The 16,113-nt window shown below is 38.3% G+C and overlaps 1 protein-coding gene across 2 annotated transcripts in view; it reads right to left on the bottom strand.

Annotated features, from left to right (window-relative positions):
* The window catches only part of ACP6 (acid phosphatase 6, lysophosphatidic), a 725,976-nt gene that overhangs the window by 119,299 nt on the left and 590,564 nt on the right, over positions 1–16,113 (bottom strand). For both annotated transcript variants that reach the window (XM_044072107.1, XM_044072108.1), the window contains exon 8: positions 3,418–3,510. In XM_044072107.1, the coding sequence (XP_043928042.1) occupies positions 3,418–3,510 (93 nt within the window). The remainder of the gene's footprint in view (positions 1–3,417; positions 3,511–16,113) is intronic.

Here is a 16,113-nt window from a genome sequence, read left to right as displayed (position 1 = left end):
GCCCCTAAACAAAATCTGAGGTGTATAAAATTATACTTGGTTTAGAGGTAGAGGAGAAAAGGGGAGATTTGGATTTGCTTGTTTCTGTAGTCTGCACTACTGCAGTTCCATTTGACACAAATTCCAGAGGATGAGTATGCAAACAGGTCCATTTTTTTTTTTAGAAACCACTGAATCTTGTAACTGGTGAGAGGAATCATGAGAATTATAGAAGTCATGAATCCCAGAATCTTGAGATACTCTCTGGATGAAGTCTGAGATTGATCTGAGCTCAGAAAAGTTTCCAGATAAAAATCCACCTTCTCCTGTGTCAAAAATACTTTTTGGCTGAGAGATGAATGTAAGACAGCCCAGAAAGATAATCGTGCGACAGGGTCAAGGAGGATTTTTGAACATTTATCTGGAATTCCAGATTGGTCAGAACAGAAGAAATAAATTGTAATGATTTCTGACATCTGGGAAAGGACTCTGCAAAGATAAGTAACAGTGGAATTCAGATAGGCAGTACCTTCAGAATGGACTGTAGCACATAATTCTCAAACTGTCTGCACACAAACAGCAAACGTCCACATATGAGTCTGACAGTTTAGAATTCTATACGCCTAGGTATTAAAAGAAAATATTCTCTTACCAAATCTGTCCAATACCTTTCATTCTTTGTCCACAGAAGAAAGACTGGAAGACACCAAGCGTCTATTCCCAGCTAGTGAAGATGCGGATATGGCTGCAGGGTCAGACCTGAGGTGGGAAAATAAATGTGTGATAGTCTGAGAAACTTTGTAAAATGTACCTGCCTGTTTTGGAACTGAAGGTTGAGAATCAGGATTATTACAGGCAGCATTAAATACATCCTTCAATGGCTGCACAATAGGAGGTCTTGGAGTGGAATGAGGCACATCTACTTGTAACATATCACAATATCACCTCAGTTCAGTGGGAACATCCATCTGTTCCCATAAAAAAAATCTCACTTATCCAGGCTACTGCCTGAGAAAAGGAAAATTCTCACACGAGAGGATGTGAGGACCAAGTTTACTCAGACTCAGAGATTTGATTTGTGAATCTGTAGGAGAAGCTGCCCCATCTCTGTCTGTGGTAGAATCCTCTGACATAGCTTCCTCAGGAATATCTTTTCCAACATCTTCTTCAGGTAAGGATTTCTGAGCATCAGAATAAACAGCTTGAAACATTGCCTGGTTAAGGTAAGAAAATAATTTCTTCTCACAGACACCATGTCTTCAGATGAACAATGTTTAACTTTTTTTTTTTTTTTACAATTCTGGATGAAGACCGACTTGGAAAAGGCACCTCTGCCCTGTCTACTGGTCTCGTTCTCTGGCTACACCTAGCAACATTCCAGAAGAGATAGTTCTCCCATGTCTGGATTGGACAGTGGGACTTCTGAAAAAGATGTGTCTGACTACCAGTATGCACAGGCTGAAAGGACTACACGAGAGGAAGCTTGAGAGGTAAGCTAGTGATCTAGGGAATGACTAATGGCCACTGCAGATTTAACACCCCCCCGGTCCACCGATTTAGGCATTGACTTAACCTATGTCAGCAACAAGTCTTTGGTTAAAGTTATTTTTTTTTTCTTTTTATGTACAATAGGAGACAGAACACCTGGAGTGGGATAAGTATCCAAGATGTAACTGAGGGGGGTGTCTCATAGGAGGTACACTTTGCTGCAACAAGTCGGTGGGAATGTAAGTTGTCAAAATGTGTGCACAAGAAGCATTCTTACATCATATACACAGTAATGCATAAGCAGGACACTAAATTCCTGCTAGAAAACCTCTTTTTCAAAAATTCAGTCTGTCAGAAAAATAAATGGCAGGTAAATAAGCACTAACATAATAGTCCCCATGTATATAAAACACTTCCGGACACTAAACTTTTCATTAAATAGCACTAAGTTTGCATAAGCAGTATATTTTCTCACAAAAATAGCCTGCCAAATAGATTAGAGCTAAAAATAGTGGCTGCTGATAGGACATTTCTAATACTAGAAAGAAGATCGGGTTTCTTAAAGGGGAAATAATACTAAAAAGCCATATTTTACAAAATCATTTTTTTTAAAGAGCAACATTCTGTGTGCAATTTTTCTCCACTAGGGACTTATCTGCCAGAAACTAAGTTGAAGGCCATTTGCTGCTCCTGTGAAGCCTCTGAATGGTTTCTTCACAAGGCAGCAAGAAAGTACAGTATTCAATCAGCAGTCAGAGTGAAGGTGTGGGAGAGCCAGAGCTTTTAGAAGTGGCTGGTTGTTGTGTCCTGAGCTATACACAACCCATACATAGCCTAAAGGCTACTACAGCAGTGGGAATGATGAACATTTAACTTAACAGCGTTGTATAAAATACTTAGCAGCTTCTGTCTTTGAACACACACAGAATACACTTGGTGTGCAACAGCTAAACTGTATTATAACAATATCACTATGTGCTAATACAGTGTACATCAGAACCACTGAGTTCACGTACTATGCTGCAGTAACCAATTCTTTTACAACATTCTTCAGTCCAGCCCTGCTCTGCAAGCATATAATGAATTTATCATTTTGGTTTTATTCAGAAATTACATTTTACTTGAACTTTATCTAGAGAGGTACTCCCTGAATAAGCTTCCCCAGTTGTTGAATACTCCAGATGTTTTCCCTGACCTGTCCTTACCCACTCCAACCAAGGCGAATATATATATATATATATATATATATATATATATATATATATATATATATATATATATATATATATATAAAAGACAAGCCAGCAGAACCAATTTATTTTACTTTTCCTAAGGTGCTGATCCTTGACAATAAGCTACTCCTTTTTGCTGCACATATAAAACATCCTCACTGACTTCCTCTTGCACATCGATTAAAATTAACCAACAGGGTGTTTTTGCTTGGTTTTCCCTCCACAGCTGTTTACTGACACTGAGCCATGGTAGTTGCACTGGACATAAGAGGTTCTTACTGACTTCTGTTTACACATCTCATCTAAGCATAAAAATGTAAAGAAAGATCCTTTTACTCAGCTATTCCTATTGCGTTGCTCCCTGACAAAGAGCTGTGCGAGCTGCTGCACACATCAGGCATCCTTTCTTACCTTCTCTCACATATGCCAACCAAGACGATACTTAAAAAACAGCATTGTCTGTAAGAAAGTGTTGCTGTGATTATAGAGATATTGCAGGTAAGTAGAACAAAACTAAAGTGACTGAATATGCCAGTTTACAGCAGTGGTACACTACAAAATTCCAAATCACAACACAAATTCATCTCTGACAACGCAGCCATTTCACTTCAGCAGTATATTATAATGAACAATCTAGTCACACAAAACATGGTTATGTATTCCATATATAAACTTATTTCCCTGAAGGCACTGACCTCAGTGAAGGTGTGAAACATACCTGCTGCTTGTAGAGGTACCGTTGTTTTTAACCATTTCCATATTTTCTAAGAATAGGTGCAGCAAAGGGCCAACAGCGAACTGAAGAACTTTCCTGAAAAGAATTTACAAACAGACAAAAATAATAATATAAATGGTAAAGGAGTTCTCAGCATATCAGATGATCTTCAAGAAGACCATCTGTAGTTGGTTTAACAATTTGGTACAGCCATTCTGTGGATTCCAGAGCAATTATGCAAAATTAAGTTAAATAAGTTGCACGGAACAAAATATTCAACACATTTTTTGCTAAAATTATAAAAGACTTTTTTTTTGGGGGGGGGGCTGTGCCTCCACACTCCTATCAATGCTGACATCAGCTCATCTCAGCCAAGAGCAATGTTCACGTGAAATGAGACCTTAGCTGATGAATCTGAATCACTGACCAATACAGAGGTCACTAACTACTCTACCTTTTGCACTGCAGTGCACCTTCTCTAAAAATTCAAGATCCCACACATGTTTAGATACGCTTCCTTTAGGTCACACATGATACACCACAGTTGAGATTTAGGGGTGTGCATACCCCTAATGTTCTTTGTTCTTAATTTCTGCTTACATTGCAATTTACTTGGAATAAAATACATTAAGCTACAAGAATAGACAGTCCTATGCTTAATGGTTTATTTGCATAAATATCTCACTGAAAACTTAACTGGGCAGCAGAAATCAGCATGCAGGATAAAGACAAACCTGCTTACTGCAGAGAGGTCTTTTAAAAAAAAATAAACATAGTGAACACTTGCATACATGTTATATCTTATTCACAGGTCCTTTGCATTGGGTTTAACATTTTAAAAAGCATGCCCCTCCCTTCCACAAAATTCTCTAGTAGATGGCATTAGACAAAAGGCAAAATAATGGATTCCAGTCAAAGTGCTCTGAGGCATTGCTCTCCAAAGGATGCTCTACTCATAATGTGCTCATTCAAATAACAATGCTTGCTGAAGGCATATACCAATCTTGAAGTGGCTACGATGCAAATGTTTGCTGCGGACACATTCCAGAAACAAAGTGAAATGGCCACCCCCTTGCAAATGCCATCTGACCATAACCCAAGTGTTAGCTGATGTTTCGGTTGCAAAAGACAATGCAGTAAGCTAAGTACTAAAAAGTATCAATACAGAGTTTGCTTACTGCTTAATCATGAAAGGCATCCAGGATGAGCCATAATGATTGAATAACAAGGCTCAGATGAACTAAATCCATAGTGTGACTGGCAGCAAAAAGAACCTTGTGCCTAATGGAGACCATTGTCACTCTGCCTTAAAGGCAGCACTTCTGGTACATTACTTGAAAGATTCAGTACCATCTTGGTTCTCTATAACATCTGAAAACTTCATAAGATTTCTCACTTGGACTTTCCCTATCACTGGAACAAAGGAATAAAAGACAATTTTCTTTTCACAGTGCTACCCCCCCCCCCCCCCCCCAAAAAAAATGGTTCGGTAGAAGGACTGGAAAGTTGGCTCTTCAAAGCCAATAACTGGTAAGAATAAGTTTTGGTCCATCTAATCTGGTGTTTGTCAAAAGGTGAGAAACTGGTGTGTGTGTGTGTGTGTGTGTGTGTGTGTGTGTGTGTGTGTGTGTGTGTGTGTGTGTGTGTGTGTTGTGTGTGTTGTGTGTGTGTGTGGTAACATTTCTTAAATCCAAAGCATCTAACACCTGCATTTTCCTACTCTGTTGCAGGCTGCAGAACCTAGCTAGGACTGAAATCCACCTGACATCAAAAAGAACTAATTCTGCAGCAATCAAAACTGGAAGACTGAATGCTTGCTGGTGTCAGTATAAGTTCAAGAAATAGGCTAGATTTTTTTTTTATATCTGTGTGGTGACATGCATGAATGGGCGTTCCTTCGTTGAAGGTTGTGCGTTAGGCCCGGCAAGCCAGTACGTAAAAATCTACTGCCAATCATTAGCGGACGGGAGTTCCGCTGTGACGACCCCTAACCGGGAAAAGCCGAAAGACACAAACAAACAAATTAAATAATAACTTTATTCAGCACCACATCAGAGGAAAAAAAAAAAAAAAACAGCACCTACAATTTTTACACCTTCTCATAATACATATTAAGTTTCATATTAACCATATTCTTCCTGTACATTCCGTACATCATTTGACCATTTAAGTTAATCTTCTGCACTGTCCTTTCATTTCTCTAAGTAGGATTCCACTCTGAGTTAGTTTATTGTCTCACTTCGTCAATAGTTAGTCCTCTTTCTCGCTATCTTGTCCAATCAATGGTACTCTACTATGGTCTATCATTTTTATTGAACATTTCACATAACAGTATTGTTCTCATCCTTTTGTTTTGTCCAATCAATGGTACTGTACTATGTTCTATCATTTTTCACTATCTTGTCCAATCAATGGTGTTGTACTATGTTCTATCATTTTTATTGAATCTTTCACATAACAGTTTTGTTTTCATCCCTTTATCTTCCTACTTACCCAACAGTAAAACATCTCCCTGCCTTAAAGGGTGTACAGCTTTTATTAATGCACTTCTCTCTGATACGTTTAAGGCAAGTCTCCTTTTTGCAGCCCTTCTCATCTTTCTCAGTGTTCTGTTCCTTTCCTGTTTTCCATTCTTACTTTTTACTTTGACCTGTTGTTACATCTCTGTGCATGTGTGAGCCTATCCATCCATTTACGCACTATTTTCCTAAGGTGTTTTCTCTCATTTCCTCACCCGCATCTCTACTTGCTTTCTACGGGCTACATTTTACTTTATACCATCTCTCCATATCTCTTCCACTCATTTCTCTTTCTTTTACTTCTAGCCTATTTATTACTGGAGGCTCTTGCATCTTCTATCGCTTTGCAACACCTTTTTCCCCACAGTCATTATTAACCCTATTAAGCTTTCATTTTCACTGAGATTTGGCAATCATATCCAAGAGAAAGAACATTTTGTTTAAACTTACCACATCAGGCAAAACATGATCAAATAATCTTTGTAAATGCATTTCAGAATGCTGTTTAACTAAAAACATTGCCAAAATGAGCCCATGTTCCTCTTCCTCCCAAATCAGATTGCCAGCACCTACTTGACGTCCCCAGTGACATCCTTTCTAGACTGGGTGATGTACAAAACCATCTCTGCGTACATTGCCATGCACATTTCCTAAAATGTCATGCTTTTGTAGCATACCTGGGTAGTTGAACGATCTTTGCCCACTCCCCTTTACATGATTTGTAATTGCAGTTCTTTCCTCTACTCACTGTCCTTTTCTTCTTCAAATCTTGCACATTTTGCAAACAATCCCCCTACACCCCCCTCTACCCACCTGTCATTTCATATTGTATCTATAAATCCACAAAGAACTGAATGTATTCTATGTATAAGTCTGCAATATTCTGCATGCATTAAGAAATGTGCTACCTCTGAACTGTATATCTTACTATGAGCCCGTTCTATATACTGTCATATATTTACTAATGTTAGTCTTCCTGATTTGTATGTAAATACCACTATTCTTAAGAGCATGTTCATGTACTGAAATGGAGCTTTTCTCCCCGGAGCCTCTGCTGAAAATAGACCTGTGTCCAGTCGGACTTTCCCATTCAACAATAAAATAAAATAAATAAATTTCTTTCTTAGTATATATGGCTGAGGTTGCTTATCTTTAAGCTCATTCTGCAACAGACCCCATTTTCCTGCTATTCCTTGATATTCCCATTCCTACTTGGCCAGTAGCATACATTCGTCCTACATTTCTTCCTATGTCTTTATTCTGTCTCCTCTACTAATATGACACCAATATTTTACTATAATCTGTTTATTTTTTCTTTCATCTCCATAGCACTGAGTGTGTCTGTATGTCCTGTGTTGTACTCTCTATTGGCAATGTTAGATTCTCCCATCACTCCAATTTTTCATCTTGCCATATGTTCTTAACCACCTTTCATAGCACTTTTAGTACCGGTAGATCTAGTTTTCTCTTTGGCTGCTGCTCCAGCAACACCTCTCTTCACTCACACAGACACACACACCTCTTACCTGTACTGAATTTGACAGAATGTCCCCAATGTCTCTCTTAATTTTGTTGTCCCTGCCCTCATAAAACCTAGATCCTTACAGTGGCTCAGTAATGACAGATGCTCGTTAATCTTACTGTCTATAATGTGCATTGTGATGCTAGAACGTTTCTCAATTCACTTTTTGAAGGAGTCCAAGTAATGCTGCAAAAATTCTCCTTGATATCAGCAAGTGCTCCTCCCAGCGTTACTCTGAAGCCCCCAAGACAACCTCCTGCAATTGCCTCATATATGTACCCTTTCCCTAGCAACTCACAGACTGTTGTAATCATTGAATCATGTCAGATATTAGATATTCACACTTATTATATAAAATAACCCTGAGTACTCTGACAGTGTAGTTGGTTAATGCTGCTGATTTCTGTTTCAACGGTGCAGGGTTTGAAACATTTTCCAGGATTGTACTTTATATTATTTTTTAGAAATATTTAGCCAATATATTTAACTGTCTAATGGGATGAGCGCTCTACCCCAGTTCACAACTTTAAAATCAATCAATCAAGGCTGTCTAATGATGGTGCAGAGGACTAATATCCCATGTTTGAAGTAGGAGGGTAAAGGGTTTGAATCTGTTTTAGTGCATTTGCAGCATGGTATTATAGAGATTTCCTGGTGCCTAATGTGCCCCCACATACCCTTGTTAACATTTTTCTAAGTGCCTGTAAGACACAATATGAATAGTATCCCTGATGACAAGTATTCCCCTAGACCCACTTTCTTTAAGTGCCTTTAAGGCATGCTATGAAGTGTACCCGTGGTGTATATCCCCCTGATACTGCAGGATTTGCTCATTAGTCTAGGGACGTGTGGAGGCATGACAGCCCACCCCCATATATACATTCATGCACAGACACACACACATGCACACAGCCAACCCCTGCCCAATCTCATTCTCAGACACATGCTCAACTACAAATTGATGTATAGGGTAACCTTCCCAGCAGTCTTGAATGAGTTTTCTAAGGAAGGAGTGCTGACTTGTACAAATATGTAGAACCAATGACTGTGTTAAAGAAGATGCCATTGCACTCACTGCATGAAGTAACAGAGACTAAACACATGGTGGGACTGGTAAACACAGATGAGTTTGGTTGAGCAGAAGATGAATGGGAGGTGCAACACAAGCACAGTGGAAAACAGAGAGCATTTCTGTGTAATGCAGCAAGAATGAAATGGTACGAGAGCACATAACTATGAAGCTATCGACTGTTAGATGCTCAGCTGTTATTAACAGAAACATTACATTATGTTTTAGAAGACTGAACATTGTTGAAAACTAATCCAGTTATGGTAGACGCAATCTGGAAACTACGTACTGGAAGCATGAAAAAATGGGTTGGCCTGTTAAAACGACGGGAACTGAAGAGCAAATGTACAGAAATTAAAAGAGGCCCCATTCAGTGTCTCTTCTTTCCTTTTATTTTAATTTATTTAACAAGGTAGTGTACTGATCCATATGGACTGATTTCAGGCTCAGCCCATGAAGGACAAAACACAACAAACAGTGCATCAACCACATACCACTGGTAGGACTATCATTTGATGTAAGCACAACAGCAGGGCTGCAGAACAGGATGTTTCCAGGGAGTCTGAGTACATAAATTTAGTAACTATTAAGATAAAAGGTGCAGAATATCAGGGCTTATCTGTGTTATGCTTATTTTTCTAAGCATTTTAAAATTAGTACAGCCACTATGTCATGGCCAAGTTGGCCTGCTTTTGTATTTTGATGAGTTGTGAGAAACATTTAATTAGTAAGTTCAATTTCTAACAAACAGCTATTTAAAAATCATTTAATTAGAGCATTTATAACCAAGTATGTTATAATTCAATGTCAAATACCTTGGACAATGGTACTTAACGTAACTTACAATGAAGAATTGGAAAAATCAGCAGAACCTGGATATGGTGAAGATATGATCAGATAAAGTTCTTACATTATGAAATGATTACTTTGATATATTATACAAATACAACATGAACATATTTTGTAAACTCATTTTTAAAGTTGGGTGTATTTACATCTAACAAAGCAAACAGAGCTGCTTCAGTTAGAGTATTTGAACTTGGATGCTTTTATACTGCAGTCATGAAAAGTGTCAATAGCACAGATATTGAGAAGATGAAGCAACTCTCCCAGAAATAAGACATGCAGACAAACTGTATCTCTTCAAAACATCAGTACAGAAACACCTGCTCATGCACTAAGCCAGGCTACCCCCCAATACTCAACCTAAATTCCACCTTCAAAAGATACACCCCCTTTACTTAACCTTTAGGTACCCTAATTTTATGTATGTAACTTTGTATCTCTATCACTGTCACATCTCAATGTATATTCTCCCACAGCTATCATTTACACTGTTCTTCTACAGACTGACATTCCACTCACTCCCTACCTTCTCTCCTACAAAACTTCCACTTCCCAGGTAACTACCACTACCTCTATTTTTTAATACAGGTCTATATAAGCGCTCTACATGATGTTTCATATAACTTCTTCTCCTCTTACGTTCTACCTCCTGCTAAATCTCTGGCTACCTTTGCTAACCTTCTCTGCATTTTCAAGTGATCAGCACATTACATAATGCATCCACTATGTATCTGTATAATTCCTCTGTAATCCCCCATACCACATGAAAAAATGTAATTCCTTAAATTCATAGGCTACTATATGTTATATAATGTGTTACAGATGCATTCATATAACTGTGTTTTCATTTAAACTCAATGTATTTGACAAAGTATCAGAGGCATTTGACAGAGTGTCTTACAAAAAGCTCCTTCAATAGCTATCAATTGTTGGATGTACCACTCCTTCCCACCAATGGTTTGCAAAGTGCCTATCTAACCGCCAACAGTGTGTTAAATGGCAAAACAAACTATCCCAATATCAGACCAACACTACTGGTGTACCGCAAGGGTCCATCCTTGGACCCCTACTTTTTAATATCCTTACCAACAATCTCCCTACCTTTTCACCTCTTAACCCCATATCCAATACGCAGATGACACTACCATAACTTGCACTTCTAATAACATTCAGCAACTTCAGCAAATCACCCAATCCTCCATCTCCTCAATAGAGACATGGCTGAGAGAAGCTCAGCTTCTCTTAAATCCAAAACAACAATTCTCTTGCTATTCTCAACAAAGCCATTCTCATCTGATTTCAAAATATACTCACCGGATAACATAGAAATCCAAACAGTTACTACAGTCAAACTACTAGGTGTTACCAGTGATAATAAACTAACTTTTGAGCATCATGTCTGCAATACCATTAAAACAAGACACATCAAACTAGGAACTCTCTATAGACAAAAATCCTTCCTGGATTACTCTCCCAGGAAAAACCCTTGCCAACAGCTTTTTGCTTCCCCTCTCTCTTATATGCAGCTCCTTTATACAACAAGTTACCATCTTCTCTTAAAAACAAGCGCCAGTCTTGCTTCCATACAATTGCCAGGTTTGTCACGGGCGACTCTTACCATTCACATCACTGCCTAGCCCCAAAGGAACTGAAGCGGCTTGAACTCACATACCATCTAAGCCTAGCTCAACTGTGTGCCGCACATAAAATGTTGTATTCTCCTGATAGTTACCCTGCACTCACATTTGTCCTAAAACCCTATTATTCTTCTAGATCCCTCCATTCTGAAAACAAACTTCTAACTGTCTACATCCCAAATAAAAGAGCTGGGCAGTGCCTAGATTCTCATAGTACTGCTAAGCTCTGGGACTCTGCCAACAGACATTACAATCATTGACAGTTTACATAACTTCACACACACACCCTAAAAATGCCTTTCTCTGCTCAGAACTGTCCCTGTTCTTTCCCTAATAGGTTCTTGTTCCTTTCCTTTTTCCACCTTTGATCCCATTACCGTGAATCTCTTACACTATTTCCAAATCTCACTTACGTTCTTTAAGCACCTTAAACTTTTTATATCCTGCAATACATTTCTTCCTTCTTTTTTCTATCCTTCTTTCTAATCCTCCCTCTATACTTCTACTTCTCTTGTAGAACTTAAACTATAAGATGTAACCTGCAACATCTCTTATTAATGTCATCTACCTTATACATTTTCTATTACTGTATCTTCCTATTTTTACTTACTATGTAGTATTAATTACTTATTTTGCATATCCTTTAATACCTGCTTTTGTCTTGTTTATGTACTATATTTTAACTGTATGCATTCATGTGGAGATTTTCTCCCCGGGCCTCCACTGAAAATGGGTCCTTGACCCAGTTGAACTTTCCTGGTAAACAAATGTTAAATAAATAAATGAATAAATAAATTGTCACTGTGTTTTTTTTTTTGTCTTTAAATGTACTTGCCTAATATGTGGAGCTTTTCTCTCAGGACCTCCACTGAAAATTGGATAAACTGCAGTCAGAACTTCGTAGTAAACAAAGAAAAAAAATAACTAAATAAATAAATACTTTCCATCAAAAACCCACCATGACAGCCTTTGACAATGCCACTTTATTGTTAAACATTTTGCCAAATAATATATGCATTTCCATAATGTAAGACTTCAACCCCACACAGGTCCAGAATAAAAGAGGTACCCCAGTACTCCATTCTGCAGTATCACATCTCCAACACAACCTGCCCACTGTGGGAGCATACAAACAATTATTGCTGGGTATAAAACATGTACACATAAGTATCCTAAATTACACTGACTTTGTAGTTCATCATGAACGTTGACGGAGATATACCCAAACTTTTTCAATTTTCTGTCTTCACCCATTTTCCATGCCATGCCTGTCTTATCTGTTTCACTATCTTCCCCTTCAATTCCCTCAACATCCTATAAGCTCACCTATTTTTTTAAGATGAAGGTTGATATCCACTTGCTTCTATATTTAAAGGTACAATTCTAGGGCATTCAGCCTTTGCTTGCTCTATCAATCCCAATTATCTGGCTGCGTGCAGCATCCCCTCCCCCCACTGATACTCCCATTGCCAAGTCTTAAAAGACTCCAAACCTAATATTCACCCAGACCCAGAATTCCCATTTCCAGTCTATAACTGATGCCAGAATATCACCCTGGTTTTCCTACCTTTCCAAATCCTTACTCCTTCCTCTCTCGCTACTCCTTTATTGCAACAGCCAACAAGTAACAACAATTTATTCCAGCTTGTTAGCTCATTATACTTTTGTAGATTGTTTAGGATACTGATACCCTACTTCACAATGTAAGGGGGTTCTCATTACTCGAGTATACATCCAGAAAGAGACCCTCCTAATTTCCTTTATCTCGAGTTGATAAGAAAGCTTGCATTTCCTATCTTGTGTTGTAAGCCCCCATTTGAAGCGGATATAAAATTTTAAGATGGATCGTTTTGTAATATAAATATGGGTCCACAACACCCAACTCTCTAATTTCTCTTCCTTTAACTAACTTCTTCCATGCTACCCTAGATTTGGTTCTATCTCAGAGACGGTCCAGAATCATGTTTTTAAAAGGCTTCAAAAATATCACAAAAATTCCACTGGAGATCTCTTAACACACAGAACATGAGCAGTAACACAAGCATATTTGCAGTCTGGACCCTCTGATACAATCTTAAGTAATTATTCTCATTTCTTGAATTTGCCCTTTATCCTTCCCATCAATTCATTTAACATTTTCTTAGCAGAAGATGTAATGTACTCCCAGCAGTATTTCAAGTATTTAAGATGGTTCCCAAACCACGGCTACCAAATAAGATGGCCTCTTCCCTTTAGAAAACACAGAATTTATTGCCATTGCCTTGGTTTTAGTCTGATTGATTTTGTATCTGTAGAATTGCCCAAACCTATCTAACTGTCTGTGTCTTCTTCTGGCTTGGTCAGATAAATAAAAACATTGTTCATAGATAATGAAATTATGATCTCTTTTCTGACTGTCTCATATCCTTAACAGCCAACGTCTTCGTTATAGTGTCTGAGGTTCCAGATGCAGCAAAAGGAAAAACACGAGATAAGAGACATCGCTGTCCTGTCCTTGTAGACAGTTTGATTTGTGTCTTAATCCTAGCCAGAGAATTTCCATATACATCATCAATTTCATGCAATCTATGGGCAGGCTAAAACTATCCAGTACCTTCAAAAGATAAAACCATTCATTCTTGTCAAATCCCATCCCAGCATCTGGTATCATTATTGCTATTTTATTCTACACCAGTTGAGCTCTCTTTATGAACCCGGACATTTTCAAAACATTATCAGAGGTCTGCTAACAAACTGACTCTAATTAGCATGTAATATTCCAGCCAAACATTTTGCTGTCTTGCTGTGATAACAGACATGAATAACGGAGTCATGCTTAAGCACTGATATGGGTCTGTCAGAAAATGGCAGACATGGATCCCTTTTCTCCGTGGGTATAACTACTACAATTACAAGTGTCTAGATATCAAGTCCATCAATGTTAATAAGGACTTCATTAAATAGGTTTACAAATAGTGACACAACCTCCTCTATGTAATACTTCCAGATTTCTACCAACAAACCGTCCATTCGGGGAATCTTACCTTGTGCATATCCTCCTATTATTTCACACACTTCTTCAATATTATTAACAGACAACATAAGATTTGTGGACTGGTTTGCATTTACTTTAGGTAAGTATATCCAAGATAAGTCTGAATCTCTTCTTGACACTCTCCCAGCTGATCACAAGCTTTCATGGAACTATAATCTTTGCTGCAATATTCACAGGGTTCCTAATCAATCACAGCCATTGTAATGGGCAAATCCCACTTAAATATGCTGGGGTCCTCTGCTTGTGTAACTTACCCAATACCCTTTCTGTTTTCTGCTTTACTTCGTTTATTTCCTTCTTTGGGTATGTGTCTTTTCTGGTCAAATGCCTTCTAACTAAAGGGGTCTATTTTTCTTTAATTTCAAGATTCCCTTACCCCTCCTCCATAACTTATCAATATAAGATATTACACGGCCTTACCTGCCAAAGCCTTGGACTAACCCCATCCAACTGTGTGAGACCCCAGAGCCTCTGTTCTTTCATATAAGGCTAGCTGACCCTGTAGGACATTTTTAAGCCTAGACCATTTCTCTTCAAACATGAGAATCAAACCCTGCATCTTGTGTCTGTAAGGTAAACACCTCAACCATTATGCCAACCCCAAACCTATTAGAAGAACCCAGTCAAGCTACAGTTTTGACTGTGTGATACCGTAAACTTCCTGTAATGGAGGCCCGTGAGATATATACAAATGACGCTTTTAAGGACATCAAGTGTTTCAGCTACATGGCTTCTGAATGCCCATGTTTTTTTTTTTTTTTACTTTTTAAGTCTTTATGGTTACACTCAGGCCACTGAAGCCAAACCCCACTAGCTGTGGATATGCATGTTTCAGCCTTTTTATTGACCTCATCAGTACAGCACAAGTGGATAGTCAATGTCTTCCATCTTTAACTACAGCCAACATTTACACCATTCCTCAAATGTTTCTTGTTATTAACAGTAAACTGGGAATCTCTTGCTTACGATGTAGCTTAACTGTAATGCCTAATGCAGCATGACCAGACAGTACAACAGCTTATATCTTCTGAACAATGTATACAAGCTTCATTATCACCTAGTCTGTAGCTGGACTTACACTGTTTGAAAAAGAAAGCATGGCTGGGGGATTCTTCCACCACAGCAAAAACCTCTCCTAAGCCCAACACCTTAGTTCAACACTTCGTATGGCACCCTAGCCTAAGGATCCTAGTAGTGTGTTTATTTATTTTTTTTTAAATAAACATCTTCATAAAATCACAGCTAAAACAACGACACAGGCACACATATATTAATATAAAAAAAACAACATGTGACATTTTTCTTGTAGTATACACATCATTTGTTTTTAACAATTATCTTTCTTTCCGACATTACATAAATTGTTCAGTTCCCTCTTAATACCCCTGTATTCCTTACATTCCAAAGAAGATACCAGGGCAACCTACCTCTCCTTTTATAGAAAATCCTCCTCTCCTTAAGTATCCTCTTGCAGCTTTCAGAATCCACCATCACTGAATCTCCCACTGTCTTGTAACTTGTTTCTTTCCTCATTGCTACTTCCCACCATCTGACATCTATAAAATACCGATTCCTGGACGTAATTATGTGACTCTTCAGCTTGTCCTCTCTTCTCACCCTGATGTGCATCTGTCATCCTACCATGACTCAATAATATCTCTCAACATCTGTCCGACTCTGTCCCAACCACCTATATTTACTTCCTGTTTACACTCTCCACACGATGCACCAAACGTGTTTGATACTGTGCCTCACCTTTATTCCAAATACAGATGATTAATTGTACTTCAACTCAAACCAAAACAAAATTAAGTGCAAGAATCCTCTCCAAAAACCAAGTGTGCATAATTATCTAATGTACTAAAATCCTTCTAGGAGGAGATATCCACCCTAATCCTGGCCCCACCTATCACTTCTGTAACCCAACAAAAGCCAATCCCCAACCCTGGTTATCTAATTTTTGCTGCAATAAATGTTAGAAGTTTAAGAAATAAAACTGCCGAAATACATGCCTGGATTACCCAACATAACCCTCATGTTCTTGCTGAAACTGAAACATGGCTTAAACCAGC

This window comes from Protopterus annectens, chromosome 5.part0 (genome assembly GCF_019279795.1).
Source record: "Protopterus annectens isolate FY-2018-M chromosome 5.part0, PAN1.0, whole genome shotgun sequence".
NCBI classification, from domain to species: Eukaryota; Metazoa; Chordata; order Ceratodontiformes; family Protopteridae; genus Protopterus; species Protopterus annectens.
The sequence above is the reverse complement of the archived record's forward strand: the minus strand, read 5'-3'. Positions and strand labels throughout refer to the sequence as shown.